Raw genomic sequence first — 18472 nt, 5'->3', positions numbered from 1 at the left:
CTGGAATTTGCCTCCCATTGTTTTCAAAAAAGATTTCAGTTTCTGGAATATGGATATCTTTGACATGTGCAAACATTATTAACAAATACGCCTCTTTATAAAAGATTGAGACTGACACTAATCTGAGCATCCGGGTTCTGGACCAATCGGGTGAGGAGGAGTGGGGTAGAGCGCACAAAGATCTTTTACGACCTGTTTGGCTAGTGCGCACTCCACCTCACCCAACTGGTCCAGAACCCTGAGGGACTCTTATTGTTTGATGTATTGTGCAACCTCGGTTGGTGCAAGGGGAAAATCTGCTGCCGCCGCTGTTCAGTTGACTACATGTTCATATAGTTATTCTGACATATCTCAGCACCTGGAGGTAAGAGGCCAATTGTAACTCATCTTACTCCACATTACTATTGTTGGTAATACTACACCATATTGGCGCTCGGTGCTTCTCCCTTTTCTATTAATTTTTTTTTTTCATATCTCATTTTATTGACATGTTTTCAAATTTTTGCAGCCAATAAAATAACACCGAACATTGTCCCTGGACGTACCGGTATGTCCTGTCAGAACTAGGCAACCACTTCCCGGACGTTTATAGTCTATGGGTGGTCCGGAAGTGGTTAAGGATCCTTTTAGACAAAATGGCTCAAACAATAATGCTACCCTTGCACCCCTTGTATCATTGTCCCTGCACAGTCTAAAAGCTGATGGTTAGGTACTTATGGTCGGAAGATGACGATGATTTTGTTGGTTTCTGATTACATAAGTGGATGTGTTGGCCTAATTTGTGTGCAAGTACCCTGCTGACCAGATATCTTAAAAAAACTAGAAGCTGTATTTGATAAGGTTTTTGTTGGTTCCCTGTTTTCACTTGGAATAAGCAGCTTTGAATATGTTCTTCAGTCTCTCGCCCGTTCACCTCTCAGAAAAACAGCATGTCAAGTCAATCATCCTTATGAGAAATTGGCTGTATCCACTATCTGTAATCAACTGAAAGATCTATGGAGAGAGGACATCAAAACAACTCTATATAATAGTAAATGCAATATATAAGGAGGAAAACATCAAAATGATCTCTTACATCCTATTCTATGTGACAGGGAAATTATGTGGCTCATTATATCATGGACGAGCAGAAGCGCGACCCTCTTTACTGTCTAGACAGCAACCACACCCATATGATCCTGGTGGATAATGGATCTAATGGCCATCCCACTACAGAAGCCGATCTCCGAGCAGCATTGGAGAAATACATCTCAGAACTCAATGTTCCAGGTATTAACTATGTAGACACATGTAGTCTCTTAAAGTCCTCTGTTCAATTGTCTGGTAACTAAAAAAGACAGAATTAGCAAAAACAGCTCCATTTACATTGATGCTCATGACATTAGTGCATTCGTAGTCTGTAGCTCAATAAATATATACATCCCTATTCCTATTCCTCTTTTGTAAGGCGGAAATAGGAACTACTGTCTACACCTCTGAAACAAAAATTGGAATCATAGTCAAATTGCTAAATGTTAAGTACAAGAAATGGTTGGTTACGCCATAAGAGGTAAAAACTCACTGCAATATTGTTAGGAATCTCATTATCTGTACTCATACTTGTATCCATCATACTTTTTAGTGTAGCACTGCTCACAGCTGTCACTTTAAGGTCGCTATGCCTAGCAGTCAAACTTTGGCTGGGTCTTCAGCCAGAGTCAGTCACATAACCAGCTGGAGTGCAACCTCACTGTCCAATCCTGAGCTGAGCCCAAATCCAAGTGCTGTCTCATTGTCCAATCCTGAGCTCAGGCGGGGTATTAATACCTACCATTACGGATCCTCAGATGCCGGCAATAATATTGTAATTAGGCTTGTTTTCAGAACGTATCTGAATTTCTATTGTATTTCTGCTATATTATTTTTTATTTTGGCTTATTTTCCTGTTTATCTGATTTCTTGCTCATTTGGCTTTATGTATGAAGTCCTAGCTTTGTATTCTTCTGTGTTGTCCTGACTTTGTCCTGGCTTGTATGTTATACTCTATCTGTTGGCCTGGTCTTTATTCCGCAAGTACATTTATTCTCTGACACCCATCATAAGATGTGACATGGATCCTGATCTGCAAAGTCCAACCTGCCTTGCAGCGTGTTCTTATGGAAATCTCAGGAGTGCTTTAGACTCTACTAACCAGAATGGTGTTGGATTATAAGTAGTTTGTTTCCCTTCCTTGTCTTTGATCTGCCTGCTGGCAATGGCTTAAACAGCAATTTCATCACTTGGGAATTGCTCAATCGTAATTCCATTACAAATATTTCTTAATCAAAACAATATTCATTATTGATACATATCTGTTCTGACGTACCTGACATTGTTTTCCATGCTTTCTTGTAGATTCCAATTATGGTGGAAAAATTCCTATCGTATGTTTTGCTCAAGGAGGTGGGAAGGAGACATTAAAGGTGAGGTCAAAGACAATAATTCATTTTTGTTAGATTTCAAAAAGTGGAAAGCTTCTATTTAGCTCCAGCATCTAAGTCTGTGCTTCTTCTCTTATCTCCTGCACTTCACCCTTCTTCATAGACTAATATAGACCTATGTAATCTGATGATTTACCTGAGTCACTCTCGAGCAGGGATTTTATGAGTGAAAGTCCTTGTAGCAGATGGAGGGAGAGCAAGGAAAGATGGAAAGAGAAGAAAGAAGCATTTTCCTCTTATAAAATCTATTACAAAGTTGTTCTAGTTATGTATGCTTTTCAGTTTTGCAAAGTTTGTTGAAAACTTAGTGACTATTTAAAGCATTAATATAGATTAACTCTCTATTAACCTGTTTTTATTCTGCAGGCTATAAACACCGCTATTAAGAGTAAGATTCCCTGTGTTGTAGTGGAGGGGTCTGGCCAGACAGCCGATGTGATTGCCAGTCTTGTGGAAGCTGAGGGCACTTCTCTTGCGTCATCAGCCATTAAGGAAAAGCTGGTTCGGTTCATGCCCCGCACTATATCTCGGTTGGCAGAAGATGAAATGGAGACCTGGATACGATGGGTAGAATATCCTTAAATTCTTTAAAAACTGTTTTTTAAAACCTTCCCCACATCCACCATACTAATGGTGTTTAACTATTGCGGTCAGTATTTTAAACCAAAAACCAGGAGTGGGTCCGAAATACGGAAAAGGTAAAAATCTTTCCATTCTACTTTTTTCTGTGTTTATGATCCACTTCTGCTTTGTACTGATGCCGAATCCCAACTATATACTAATAAGATAAGAGTAAGATAAGAAAATCCTTTAATAGTGGGGAAATTTCAGTATTTCAGTAATGCATTAATGTGCCATACAGATATTACAATGGCCCAGAGTCTTCCCAATGCGTTGCCTTTTCATGGCCCTTCTGAGTACCCCGTACAACCTTTTGTAAAGTTAGGGCTTTTTATATTAGTAGTCTATTTATATAATCACGGAAAATATTACATTGCGGAAAAAGCGGTTTTGAAGAAATATGTAGCAACCCAGCAGGTCAAATGTAGATTCGCTTTTATCTCGCCATATCCTCAGATGTTTCTTTTTCTCATTAACTGCTCGAATACTGTGCTAGTTGAAAGCACTATTGCACATCCCAATACCAGCCATGTAGACTGCGTGCTTCTAATAATCATTTTTATAATAGGGATGAATTTCTAATGAAGGTTTTAGCATCCAGACAGATTCTACTTCTGTTCTTGTCATTGGACATAGTGTTCTTTCATTAGCTGGGTGTGTGATGCCATTACAGGGCAAATGTAACATTTTCTGCTCTTAATATGTGTACCAAATTGCATTCCACTTCCACAGTACTTACAACATTACCTGATATCTGCATTAGTCATACAGTATATTCTAACCATTCCCAAGATGGTTGGAAAAATGAACGGCCATTAAAGGTAATATACTTAATCATAGGCATTATTTATCAGCTATTTATAGAGGCCAGAGGGCTATTAACCTGCTGCAACGGCCTGACCTTAAAAGCATGCCCATAAGGCTGAATACTCTGTGATACTTATGGGCTCAAATAGTGTTGTTCCTATGAAGTACAGAGACTCATACATCCCTTGTCATATGGAGATAGATAATAGATTTGTCTCCTAACTACAATTTAATTACAATGTAGGTGACTGCGGTAGACATTTGCAATTGCATTGAGTACTGTATATTATTAGTTTCATAGTACATATAATTGTCATACAGAAAACATGGAGGTTGAGAAAAGACAGCACCAGTTATAAAATGATTTCATTTATTTTTCAGATTAAAGAAATAATGGATCAATTGCATCTTCTGACTGTGATAAAGATGGATCAAGCTGGAGATGAAATTGTCAGTAACGCCATCTCTTATGCTCTTTACAAAGGTATGGCAACAAATTGTGAGCGCTTCAATCTTATCATTGCATATCATTATACAGGGTAAAATCTACAAAAAAAATTATAGCTCTCTCTATCTATCTATCTATCTATCTATCTAAAATACAGACCACAAGTTTGGACACACCCTCTCATTCAAAGAGTTTTCTGTATTTTCATGCCTATGACAATTGTAGATTCCCACTGAAGGCATCGAAACTATGAATTAACACATGTGGAATTATATACTGAACAAAAAAGTGTGAAACAACTGATAATCTGTTTTATATTCTCGGTTCTTCAAAGTAGCCACCTTTTGCTTTGATTCCTGCTTTGCACACTCTTGGCATTCTCTTGATGAGCTTCAAGAGGTAGTCACCGGAAATGGTCTTCCAACAGTCTTGAAGGAGTTCCCAGAGATACTTAGCACTTGTTGGCCCTTTTGCCTTCACTCTGCGATCCAGCTCAACCCAAACCGTCCCGATTGGGTTCAGGTCTGGTGACTGTGGAGGCCAGGTCATCTGGCGTAGCCCCCCTCACTCTCCTTCTTGGTCAAATAGCCCTTACACAGCCTGGAGGTGAGTCTGGGGTCATTGTCCTGTTGAAAAATAAATGATGGTCCAACTAAACGCAAACCGGATGGAATAGCATGCCGCTGCAAGATGCTGTGGTAGCCATGCTGGTTCAGTATGCCTTCAATTTTGAATAAATCCCCAACAGTGTCACCAGCAAAGCCCCCCACACCATCCCACCTCCTCCATGCTTCACGCTGGGAAAGAGGCATGTAGTACATCCGTTCACCTTTTTCTGCGTTGCACAAAGACACGGTGGTTGGAACTAAAGATCTAAAATTTGGACTCATCAGACCAAAGCACAGATTTCCACTGGTCTAACGTCCATTCCTTGTGTTCTTTAGCCCACACAAGTCTCTTCCGCTTGTTGCCTGTCTTTAGCAGTGGTTTTCTAGCAGCTATTTTACCATGAAGGCCTGCTGCTGCACAAAGTCTCCTCTTACCAGTTGTTGTAGAGATGTGTCTGCTGCTAGAACTCTGGGTGGCATTGGCCTGGTCTCTAATCTGAGCTGTTGTTAACCTGCGATTTCTGAGGCTGGTGATTCGGATGAACTTCTCCTCTGCAGCAGAGGTGACTCTTGGTCTTCCTTTCCTGGGGCGGTCCTCATGTGAGCCAGTTTCTTTGTAGCGCTTGATGGTTTTTGCAACTGCACTTGGGGACACTTTCAAAGTTTTCCCAATTTTTCGGACTGACTGACCTTCATTTCTTAAAGTAATGATGGCCACTCGTTTTTCTTTACTTAGCTGCTTTTTTCTTGCCATAATACAAATTCTAACAGTCTATTCAGTAGGACTATCAGCTGTGTATCCATCTGACGTCTGCACAACACAACTGATGGTCCCAACCCCATTTATAAGGCAAGAAATCCCACTTATTAAACCTGACAGGGCACACCTGTGAAGTGAAAACCATTTCCGGTGACTACCTCTTGAAGCTCATCAAGAGAATGCCAAGAGTGTGCAAAGCAGGAATCAAAGCAAAAGGTGGCTACTTTGAAGAACCTAAAATATAAGACAGATTTTTCAGTTGTTTCACACTTTTTTAAGTATATAATTCCACATGTGATAATTCATAGTTTTGATGCCTTCAGTGGGAATCTACAATTTTCATAGTCATGAGAATACAGAAAACTCTTTGAATGAGAAGGTGTGTCCAAACTTTTAGTCTGTACTGTGTATGTGTGTATATATATATATATATATATATATATATATATATATATATATATATATACAGTACAGACCCACCAGCCCCTGACAACAATGAGGTCATCATTTACGACATCATGCCAACAGCGTCATCACCTGCAAAGGGAGAACCATCAAATCTCCTGATCTCAGGTGTAGCAGTGACTGTCTACCATTTAATTTGTAGGGGGTGACACTGTTGTGATGGACACAGACTAGGTCTCCTACGTGCCAGAGATCACCCGCTCATCATAGCAATTTCATATCAACTGTATAAAACTATAAAGAACCCTTTTCTTTGAACTGAACTCGTTCTATATTTTCCTAATATTAATTCATTATCATAGCTTTTAGCACCAATGAGCAGGATAAAGATAACTGGAACGCACAGCTGAAACTTCTTCTGGAATGGAATCAGCTGGACTTGGCCAGTGAGGAAATCTTCACTAATGACCGGAGATGGGAGGTGCGTAACATTGCAAAGGCAAAGCCCTTGACATGTCAGTCTTGTAAAATATGAAAAAAGTTGAGGATCAAGCATATGTAAATGTTCTTAGAAAATAAGATGGGAAAAACTTCTATGTATATATAAATCTTTGCTTAGTTTTAGCTTTTTGTAGCTGTCATTAAAATAAATCAGTTGCTGGCTCCAACCACTGGCCAATGCATAGTTGCATAGTAGTTGGATGAAGATACAGGTCCTTTAAGTCCAACCTATAACCCTAAAGTGTTGATCCAGAGGAAGGAAAAAATCCCATGAGGCCTATGCCAATTACCCCATGTCAGGGGAAAAAAATAATTACCGACTCCAATCTGGAAATCAGGAGCAAATTATCCTTACCAAAATCTAAAACTCATAACCTGTTACCTGCCCTGCATGAAGCCAGCAGCAGCAGGAGCGATGCTGCTATTCCGCTCCTCCGCCCCCCCCCCCCCTCCGGAATAGCAGCATCGCTCCTGCCGCTGCTGGCTTCATGCAGGGCAGGAGCGTAGCGATGTCGCAGGCCCCGTAACCTGTGCTGGTGTCTAACCCTCCCCGGCATCCGCCTCTCCATTACAGCGGATGCTGGGTCTGTATTGGCGGCCCCTTCCCCCCAAAGTGTAAACTACCCCCCCCCCAGGCTCGCTCCCCTTCACTTAGCCCCTCCTCACTCCCCACTGAGAGCAGGCAGATACATCACTTGACTTTTGACCAGATAAGTCAAGGGCTGTGTCAACAATGAATTGAATAAAGTAAGATAGTGGACAAACAAAGCAGTTTTGCTGAAGCAGTGTATTTAGGAAAAATCTTACATTCATATTAACAAGCAGTATAGATAGAATCATTGTGATGGGACAATCCCTTTAAGAAAAGTGGATAGGGGGAGGGAGTGAGTTATAGCACCCCCACCTACCAGCACATTGTACAGTAAAGAATGGGGGTGTCAGATGTTGATATTTTATCCGTGTATCTTAATAAAAGTCAAGTTTTATACTTTATGATATCAGTGTGTAATGAACCTACATTTGTTTCTTGTTCCTGGTTGTGTAATACTTCTACAATAATATCTTGTTGTTTCGCTGACACTTCTTGTTCATTTGTTTTCGCCCCTTGGTTCCTGTGCTCTTCTCTATACTGGATTTCACAGTCCGCTGACTTAGAAGATGCCATGTTTGCAGCACTGGTAAAGGATAGGCCAAAATTTGTGCGTCTTCTCCTAGAGAATGGTTTGAATCTACGCAAGTTTCTCACCAGTGAAATCCTCAGTGAACTTTTTTCTCAATACTTTAGTACTCTAGTATTTCGTAACTTGCAGATTGCCAAAAATTCTTACAATGATTCTTTACTCACCTTTACCTGGAAGATGGTTTTGAACTACCAGAGGAATCGGAAAGATGAAAGGAATAGCTGTGATGAATCAGAGATTCAGGTGATGACGGCAAAACATTTTCTATATAATTTATACTGTATATGTCAATGGGAGATGGATATTTTTGATGAACTGAAGATTAGCCTTAAAGGTTTTTTTTTCATACAGATGCTCTATCCACAGGTTTTAAGTATATGATCCGTCTGGGTCAGACATCCGAACCCTGCACAGATCATCTGTTCTAGCAGCCTACAGGAGCTGGAAGCTGCCCATGGACAGGCAGTGACTGCCGCAATGTTCCTATTCAAGTAACATAGTGGTGGTTGTTCCAGTGAACTGCAGTGCAGCTCCTACTATTTGAATAGAAGCTGTACTTCATGCAATGCCTATCCACTACCAACATCCGGCACCTGGATACTGCTAGAACAGAAGGATACTGATGTATAGGTCATCCCTATGAAAAAAGACTATTTGGGGCCAGACAACCTTTTTAAAGTTAACGTGTTATTGCCTTTACATCCCTTTAAGGATGATTACGACAGTGTGTTTCTTTAAAGTGGATCTTTCACCTCCTCCACCAATTCAAGTTCTTAGCATCTGATGATCAGGGTCCACTGCACCGATTTCAGCACAGTTGGCATTTTCTCTATAACCCCCACCATTCCTGAGCAACAAGCACAGTTAGTTTTGGTGTCTGAGAAAATCAGTTGTGTGACAGTTGTATCCAGATTCCAAGACACTATGTGTCAAAGGTGTAACATTGTTAGATATTAGCCTTAAGTTTTCAAAAGAGTTTTTATTATTGTGGCATAAGAAATAAATAACGGTTTAAGAATAAATAACAATAATTTCATTTCAATCCCTCTCTTTCCTTTCATTAGTTAAATCTGTGATGTGTTGTCAAGGATGACATAGGAGATTAATAATAGAGTTTACATTGAGTCTGAAGCAGCACATATCTACCCTCCTATCAAAGTTATTTGTTGCAGTAACTCATCCATTATTACACAAGTAGATGTAGAATTTTGTGATCTTATATGGCCATATTATACATGTTAGTTAACTCATTAGTCTTTGTGTAAATTAGGGGGACTGGTCCAAGGAGTTAAGAGGAACAGGATTTTAAAGAAGTCTTTTCCCCATCTCCAAAAAGTCTTTACATCAATAACAGGCTCTGTTCCACTGATACTAGCACAGTTGGAGATTTTTCTCTAGCCCCCACCATTCCTGAGCAATCAGTGCTGTTAGTTTTGGTGCCTGGTATGTTATTTAGTCTCTGTATTGTTAGGAGGACGGTGTCAGGCAGGAGCAGACAAAGGGTGTGATTGTGAGTTCTGACGCTGGCCGCATCTGATTGGAGCTGTGAATAATGCCCCTGCCCTTCTGACATTACAGAGGGGCATCTATTAACAGTATGCTAAGAACTGGAATTGGTGGCGGGTAATGGTGCTGCCAGCCTGTGTACCTGGCACTGCATAACTACCCTCGTGGTTGGGCTGCAGGTGCTTTCACTTAACTAAGTGAGTAAAACAATAATGTAGGGCTATTTATCAACACAACCTGTTACTGTCTGTAATGAGATGAAGCCCATAAGTAATTTATGTTTTATTTACAAGTGAAAGCACTATCTCAGAGTATGGCTGTGCTGTGGCCAGGAACATCATGTTACAACACTCTAACTCTTCTGCATGGCCTCGGACTCCAGGAATGCAAAATAATCCCAATTTTCACTATACTTTTTCTCCATTGATCAGGATCTGACTCCAATAATAAAGCATCCTATCCAGGTGTTATTTATATGGGCCATATTGCAGAACAAAAGAGAACTATCTAAAGTCATATGGGAGCAGGTAAGAGCACTGGACATGTTTCATTGTAAAGTTATTCAAAGTCATTTATATATTTTATTTGTTTTTTTGCTAATACATTTTATATTTCTGTCCTGTGTATAATACACATGGTAACAATGGTGAAACCAACCAGCAAAACATTATAGCATATTATGTGATCAATTTAATATCTGTCTATTTATTATTTTACCCAAGGTAGGGAAATGTGTTTTAGCACACTGGTTGACATAGTTGTTGCCCAAGATATACGTTACAGCTAAGTTGGTGTTAGAACATACTCTAAACATAACTAATACAGTAAAAGACGTGGTCACATTCTAGATATTGATATCCACATATGGGACCCACACAATCTCCATAACAGGGGTTCCTAGACCACCTTCCTACATTCACTGAAATTAGACTATGCTACCCCAAACACAGCCCGTGGACAAGAAAAGTTGCTTTCTTCTGCGGAAAGATAAGTTTGCTCAACCACTGACTCACTCATGAAGACAACCTATGTCTATATGTTGTATGAGTGTATATGGAATTGGAATTCTCCCATATATAGGACATATAAATATTCTCATTCTGACACACTCGAGCCATCTTTGTACTGGACAGTCTGAATGGCCGACATATAATACTGTATTAAAATGCCTGGCTGTGGCTTGCTCGGACAATCAGGTATTGCCGGGTGTGCGGGGCGTGGGACCTGCGGGGATCAGCCGATTGCTACAGCGGCTGGGCCCTAAAAGGAATAGAAACCCCTCTAAATCTGCCAGCATAATTTACCATAGTGTATTCTCCCATTACTTGTTTGTAGGTTTTGGACATAAAACTATCTATTCAACAAGAAGATTTACATATATCATTAAAAAAACATTGCTTGTTAATATAATAAAATCTCACTGATTGTATAATAAGTCTTATTAGAATATTATATAATATTATAATAATATGTTATTTCTATGTTCTACTATATTACACTGTTTAGTACTGGAAACTTCTGTTGGAAATACTAGAACATGTTATTAATGTTTTATTCCAGACAAGGGGGTGCACTCTGGCTGCATTGGGAGCGAGCAAACTACTGAAAAGCTTGGCCAAAGTAAAAAATGACATCAATGCTGCCGGGGAATCAGAGGAGATTGCAAATGAGTATGAAACCAGAGCCGTGGGTAAAGTTTGGATGACATGTTATACAATGAGAATGAATGGACTACTGTATGGTATCGATTAAGAACGCTAGTCATTGTGTAATTAAAGCAGTGCCCTGTATTAACAATCTCATTAGCGTATGCATTTAATAAGCGGTAACATACCTGGACACAAGGGAGCACTTTTTAGCTTGGTCTGTATGGACGTTATACAATTGTTCCTTGGCTAGACTCGGTATTGATGTACAGTAGAATCTGATGGAATGAGCAGAGAGAGCAGCAAAGTATTAATATTTTATGACAGCCTTTCTTTATGTGGTGAAGCAAAGTCTTAGACATTTCCCCTAGGTATACACAGCACTTATACTGTATTACTATATTACTATTCTGTTGCTACATGAAATCATTTTAAGATGCAAATGTCGTTCTCTATATTAAGCTTATAATACATTTAGATAAATATCATTTATTTAGCACATCTACAAATAGCACTGATATGTAACAATATATTAGGGAAACTTTACAATAGTATGCAATGCACTTCAATATGGCAATTATTAAAGGAACACTGAACAAAGAGATCCACAGCTAAGGGATTACCTTTGTTTATTGTTGGGAGTCCGAACATTGGGTCAGAAATGTGTGTCACTACTTTATTCATTTCAGTAAGACCCACCGTAGATAGCTGACTGCTGCTATCTCTAGCATGTCTCATTGAAATCAATGGAGTGGCGGACATCTTCCCAAGTAGGCACTCCATTCAAACTGGTTTACAAAGCACCCATGTTCTTGTGATTGGTGGGGGTCCCAGCCGTGAGACCCAACTGATCAGCAATGTACTGGGTGTCGGATCCTTTGACTATGCTCAAATGATAACCTATTCAAAGTTTAGGTTATCAATCTTATAGGGCCAGAAAACCCCTTAATGCTAAGGCCCCACATAGCAGGCTGCAGCGCTTTTCACAGAAAGTCTTTCTGCTTCCATTATACGTATAGGGAAACCAAACCGTTAATAGAAACTTGATGGATTCCAGTATCAGTCAGTGGTATCTGTTAGGATTACTTACAATCCATTTGAATAGGTCTGTACTTTTGATGGTGACAATATTGTAATCTTCAGAGCTATTTTTGTTGTCAGAATTGATTTGAGAACAGCTCAGCTAATAGCTATTGTGGTTTTATTAGGAACAGAAGATATCATACTTATATAAACAGAGTTCATAGCGGGCCATACACTTTAGATAGCTGAAGCCCAATGCTTGTGTGTCTGACAAGAGGCGCCCCTGACCCCACGTCCTCCCTGTGCACGTGACTTGGTCAAACTCACATATTTTCTGAATGGGGAAAATGGAGTAAGCTGTCACCAGATACAATTGGTGGCAGCTTATACTTATACTTATATTGCATGTCCGACTCTGTGTCCGGTTTAAAAAAAACGGTTTTGCGGCGGAGAGCATAAAACGCTCACCGCCGCTCACAGCCGGACATCTTTCAAACCCATTCAAATGAATGGGTATGAAAGAGTCCTGCAGGTTTCCGACTCCTGCTCAGTTTTGTGCAGGAAACAGAAACCTGCATGAACGGAGACCGGGCGCAGATGTGAACGAGCCCTAACCTTCGCACAAATCTATAGCACAGTGTGTATCAGAGTGATAACACTATTTCTGCCCACTATATTCTGCATTTTCGAAGTTTTCCTCTCTGCAGACTCATTATCTAATTTTCAGTTCTCCCTGAGCTGGTTGGTAGAGAATAGATACTATGATGTGTACTATACACTGCTCACAGAAGGGAGAGGAGATTCTATTAATCTTACCTTATCTCACAATCAGAAGCTGCAGCAGGATTATATAGCACATTACAAATACGTACTGACATGTAGTAATGTGAACAAAGCACTTAGTGAGATAGAAAGCTTCTATTTAGCTGTTTGCAGTTCCTTTTGTGTGGGTGTTTCTCCTCCTCACTCCCTGCTCTATTGTGTGACTTCTGTTGTGACCAGAGGAAAGATAAGTGGGTGGGGGTGGAACTAGTGCAGTGGAGAAAAGGGCATTTTTCTCAGATGAGTTGTATGACAGTTTCTTATATTTACTTAAGGGGTTTGTTGAAAAGTTAGTGACAACTTAAGCCTTTTTTTTTTTTTTTATTTAGAGGCATTTGCAAAATCTTAAAGTGTTAGTAAACCTTTTTTTTTAATGAATTAATAGTGCATGTTAACTAAGAGAAAACTTTACAATAGATAGATTAGCAAAGAAAAGTGCCTTTGTCTTTAAGTATTAATTCTGTCTTTGCTTCTTATCTTCAGTGATTCTATCATGTATTCCAAACAAAAGCAGATCAGTTTACAATGAAGTTTATGGTGAAGGAAGGGGAGAAGAGGAGAAAAAACAAGACAGAGATATGAGACCATCTACATAGTTAAATGAATCTGTGCTGTCAGGAGACGGCTGGATTGTAATTCCAGAGAACGGTCTCTCTACAGTGCAGATGACTCTTCTCTTCCTCCCGCTCCCCATCCATAGACTTCTATTGTAGAAATCTAGCTTTGACCTAGAATACATTTCATTGAATGAAGGACACAAATAAATGAATAAACAGGAACTTTTCCACTGTATATCACAAAGTTTGTTATCTTCACCTGTACTATGTATTTCGTTATGCTATAAAACTAATGGGGTGCGCTAATGCTTATTGGACGTTGATTCAGTCCTTGTTACTAGGGGATATAGGGCACATTTTTCATCAAGGTTCAGTATGGAGCACACGAGAAAGCTGTGTAAAAGTAATGTGACATTTTCCTTCCTGAAGCCTGATGGGAGCACATTTCAGTATTTAGTAAAGCCTATTTTTAAAGGCTTTGGCTATATACAGTATTATAGCTGACTAATATTATGTTATTGTCTTAGAACTGTTCACAGAGTGTTACAGCAATGACGAGGAGCTGGCAGAGAGTCTGCTGGTCTATACCTGTGAGGCCTGGGGTAAGAGCAGCTGTCTTGAGATGGCAGTCGAAGCAAAAGACCAGCAATTTATAGCACAGCCAGGGGTACAGGTAAGAAACATGGCAAACACAAAGTCAAGATTTCTGTTACATGTCAGCTGTTCTAGCTAGTCTTCTATTGTTGCACAGGATGATATATAAGTTAATCTAGAAAAACTGCAATGCGTTTCCATCTTGGTTTTTCTTGCAGCACTTTATGGCTGCGGCACGCTACATGGGTCCTTAGCATAAAACATTTAATAAATGTGTAATGTCTAAGCCTAAAATTATTTTCTTCTAAGCATGCAAATTCACTTACGTTTTACAATTTAACATAGGCCAACCATTGGCTATCCTGTAACAATATATTTTTATAGTATTATATACAGTAATTTACAACCTGTCTCATCTAGTTTTTCTTTTTTTTTTTCTTTCCTGGACTCAGAACTTTCTCTCCAAGCAATGGTATGGGGAAATTTCCAGAGATACTAAGAACTGGAAGATCCTCATGTCCCTTTTCTTCTTTCCTCTCATCTGCTGTGGGTTTATATCATTCAGGTATGTATAATTGTTATATTATAGTTCTTGTGTTTAGTATACTATAGGCTATTTCCTGGGCTGTATTAAGTAAACATGGGGCCCAATAGCAATATGTGTAATGGGACCCCTCTCTACCATGACCGCCTTAAGCAGAAAATTCAGAACTTGAAAATTGTACAGTTATTTTAGTCTCCTTTACACACTGGGATAATGGACATAGTGATATCACAGTACAGGGATAATGAACACAATGATGTCATAGTACAGGGATAATATACACAGTGATGTCACAGTACAGGGATAATAAACACAATGATGTCACAGTACAGGGATAATGTACACAGTGATGTCACAGTACAGGGATAATAAACACAATGATGTCATAGCACAGGGATATGCACAGAGATGTCACAGTACAGGGATAATACACATAGTGATGTCACAGTACAGGGATAATACACACAGTGATGTCACAGTACGGGGATAATGAACACAATGATGTCATAGTCCAGGGATAATATACACAGTGATGTCACAGTACAGGGATAATAAACACAATGATGTCATAGTACAGGGATAATGTACACAGTGATGTCACAGTACAGGGATAATAAACACAATGATGTCATAGTACAGGGATAATGTACACAGTGAGGTCACAGTACAGGGATAATAAACACAATGATGTCATAGCACAGGGATAATATGCACAGAGATGTCACAGTACAGGGATAATACACACAGTGATGTCACAGTACGGGGATAATATGCACAGTGATATCACAGTACAGGGATAATAAACACAGTGATGTCACAGTACAGAGATAATAAACACAATGATGTCATAGTACAGGGATAATACACACAGTGATATCACAGTACAGGGATAATAAACACAATGCTGTCACAGTACAGGGATAATATACACAGTGATGTCACAGTACAGAGATAATACACAGAGTGATGTCACAGTATTGGGATAATGCACATAGTGATGATATAGTGCTGAGATAATAGTCCTGGTGATGTCATAATACAGGGATAATGGGGATAATAATGCCCACTATGACATTATAGCTCAGATATAATGCACACACAAAAAGATTACTGTGTATATTGTGACATCACAGCATATGAAGAAAGTAATTATAATGATGTCACATACGGGCACTATGAGGTGCCAATAAAGTAATAGAGGCGTATCCAGTTTTTCACACCACCTTCCCTCATCCATAGTTATCACTGACTGTATTTCGGATCTCAGTGGAGGTCGCCCCCTTTGTAGTTGGACCCCATAGCAGCTGCAATGCTGGTAGTTATGCCCATGACATGTTGTACATTGTAACTGGTGTAGTAGATTGGTTACTTACATCTGCTTTTTGTATTTCTACGTAGGAAGAAAGCATCAGATGATAAGAAAACCATTCTGTTAAACTATTTTGATTTTTTCACCTCCCCTTTTGTGGTCTTTTCTTGGACGGTCATCTTCTATATTGGATTCCTCCTGCTGTTTGCATATGTCCTTCTGATGGATTTCCAACGAGCCCCTAATGGTCTTGAGATTACCGTCTATGTACTGGTTTTTATCCTGTTTTGTGATGAGATCAGACAGGTACTGTACCCTTTTGTGTTGGCCAAAAATGACCATATATATTAGACTTGTATTGGGCACAGGGTCTGATTAAGGTTGGTGGATGCCCGTAACTGTAAATATAGCTGTTGGGGTAGCCTAGGGGTAGTCCTGAGATGCACAAATGTCTGTCCTTAAGATAGGTCATCAATATGAGATTGGTGGCAGTCTGACAGCCGTCACCCCCCCCCCCCCCCCCAAATCAACTGTTCTCAGTACAGCATATGGAGCCGGAAGCAAATGGTACTGTATATTGTGTAATGACCCGGCAATGCTATTATAACCCAGCTATCACTGAGGTAAATGCGATCTGAGCTGCAACATCACAATCTGAGGGTGGCACAGTCGACATTGCAAGGTCTAAAAGATAAATAGTACCCTAAGTAAAGACAACGCAGATAAGATTTTTTTTTTAATTGTCATAATGCCCCCCTAAATGATATGTCTTACAGTATAGAAATATCATCATTATGCAAGGAACGCCTATTATCATCATGCCGTTGCTCAACAAAACCTAGTATGCCATGGCTAATATTACCAATCATTACCTCCATACAGTGACCATATATTGTCATGGTAGACACCAGGTATACATCGGCTGTCTGCAGACCATATCAGTTATATCCAGTGACTTACAGATGACCTCATGGAGTCATCCATTATCTTTTTCTTCTCCATCCAACCCAGAACACCATGATGGCTTGCTGATTCTCCCCTGCAGAATGTAATGAACATTTACCTTTTTTTTTTTTTTTTGATTATAGCAATATTTTCATTGGTCACATAAGCATGTATCGCCCATTTATTTCCAAAATGTAGAAGCCCATGATGACCCATTTGGCTTTCAGTTCAAAGATTTCCAACTTTCTAAGCTAGTGCTGTATGTACACACAAAGATAATAAACTAGGTTATAAAAAGCAATGTGTCATACTTTGTACATATAAACTAAGCACTTCTATATCTGCAGATGTACATGAGTGGAGTGAAGTATTTCACTGACCTGTGGAATATTATGGATATCCTGGCCATCTTGTATTTTATTGCTGGGATTGTGTTCAGGTAATTACTTTTTTCTATATTTTATCTAAGATTTGTGGTTACTTCTGATATACATAGTTATAAATAGTGGGGTAACTAAAGTCATCTGGGACCCCAGTGCAAACTGTGACCGGGGCCCATTATCTCATCCCTACAGCCAGTGTATTCTTGATAGTAGTAACTATGGGTACTGCAGTGGTGACCCATAGACCTGACGCGGATACAGTTATAATTACCCACTATTATTATTATTATTTATTTATTTATATAGCACCATTAATTCCATGGTGCTTTACATTTGGGGGTTACATACAATACACAGAATATACAGGTAGATATAATACTAACAGTGACCGACTGGCACAGTGGGGTAGAGGGCCCTGCCCGCGAGGGCTTATAATCTATGAGGGAAGGGGGATAGAGACAGAAGGAGAGGGGGAGACTGTACAGATGGCAGTGAGGTGATAGTGTTATTGGAGGTTCTAGGCCTTCCTGAATAGTCTTCAGGGCCTTCTTGAATCCTGTGATTGTGGGGGTCAGTCTTATGTGTCGTGGTATCCACTATCGCTTTTATCAAGAATACAGTGAGTAGTCAACACAGCACCCAGCATATAAATTCTAGGAAGTGTGTGATAATTTTTTTTCCCTGAAATGGGGCAATTGGCATAAGCCTCATGGAGATTTTTGCTTTCCTCTAGATGAACTAGGGTACTGTAGGGTTATAGACTGGACTTGATGGACTGATGTCTTTGTGCAACCTCATCTACTATCTAACTATATAACTATTGGGGTTCTTGACAGTCAGACACCCGTCAATCTAAAATTGATAGCCTCTAATGTTTAAAAGAGGAAGAACCTCTTTAAGGCCGCGGCCCCACGGGGTGGAAATGCCGTGGGAAAAAATTGTGGTGTTATACAGTAACTACAAAGTGGATGGGATTCTTGCGAATCCCATGCCCACTGTGCAGTAAAAATCGCAGCGCGGACATGTTGCAATTTCCAAAACCGGCGCGGTTTTGGAAATCACGGCATGTCAATTTTATCTACGGAAACGCCGGTAGCTTCCCCGTATATATAATTGTAACAAAGTCCATGGAGGAAAACTCTGCAAACTTTCTGTTTAAAGTGCTGTGGGAAGAACTGTGATGCGTTCCTACAGCGTTTTTTCCCGCAGCGCTTTATAGCTGCATATCATCCCGTGGGGCCTTAGCCTAAAGGATTATTCCAGTTCCTTGGTATTAATGATGTGTTCTCAGGATATATCAGCAATAAGACATTAGCGAGGGTCCAACACATAGGACCCATGCTGATCAGCTGT

The 18472-nt window shown here is 39.8% G+C and overlaps 1 protein-coding gene across 1 annotated transcript in view; it reads left to right on the top strand.

Moving 5' to 3' along the window:
- The window catches only part of TRPM8 (transient receptor potential cation channel subfamily M member 8), a 62075-nt gene that overhangs the window by 21137 nt on the left and 22466 nt on the right, over positions 1 to 18472 (top strand). Inside the window, exons 7-18 of the mRNA XM_075283919.1 lie at positions 1095 to 1269; positions 2374 to 2441; positions 2826 to 3026; positions 4269 to 4371; positions 6471 to 6589; positions 7752 to 8033; positions 9728 to 9823; positions 10857 to 10986; positions 13872 to 14017; positions 14391 to 14503; positions 15881 to 16097; positions 17084 to 17175. Coding sequence (XP_075140020.1) covers positions 1095 to 1269; positions 2374 to 2441; positions 2826 to 3026; positions 4269 to 4371; positions 6471 to 6589; positions 7752 to 8033; positions 9728 to 9823; positions 10857 to 10986; positions 13872 to 14017; positions 14391 to 14503; positions 15881 to 16097; positions 17084 to 17175 — 1742 coding nt within the window. The remainder of the gene's footprint in view (positions 1 to 1094; positions 1270 to 2373; positions 2442 to 2825; positions 3027 to 4268; positions 4372 to 6470; positions 6590 to 7751; positions 8034 to 9727; positions 9824 to 10856; positions 10987 to 13871; positions 14018 to 14390; positions 14504 to 15880; positions 16098 to 17083; positions 17176 to 18472) is intronic.

This window comes from Leptodactylus fuscus, chromosome 8, assembly GCF_031893055.1.
Source record: "Leptodactylus fuscus isolate aLepFus1 chromosome 8, aLepFus1.hap2, whole genome shotgun sequence".
Classification (NCBI taxonomy): domain Eukaryota; kingdom Metazoa; phylum Chordata; class Amphibia; order Anura; family Leptodactylidae; genus Leptodactylus; species Leptodactylus fuscus.
This window is presented reverse-complemented; position numbering and strand designations above follow the sequence as displayed.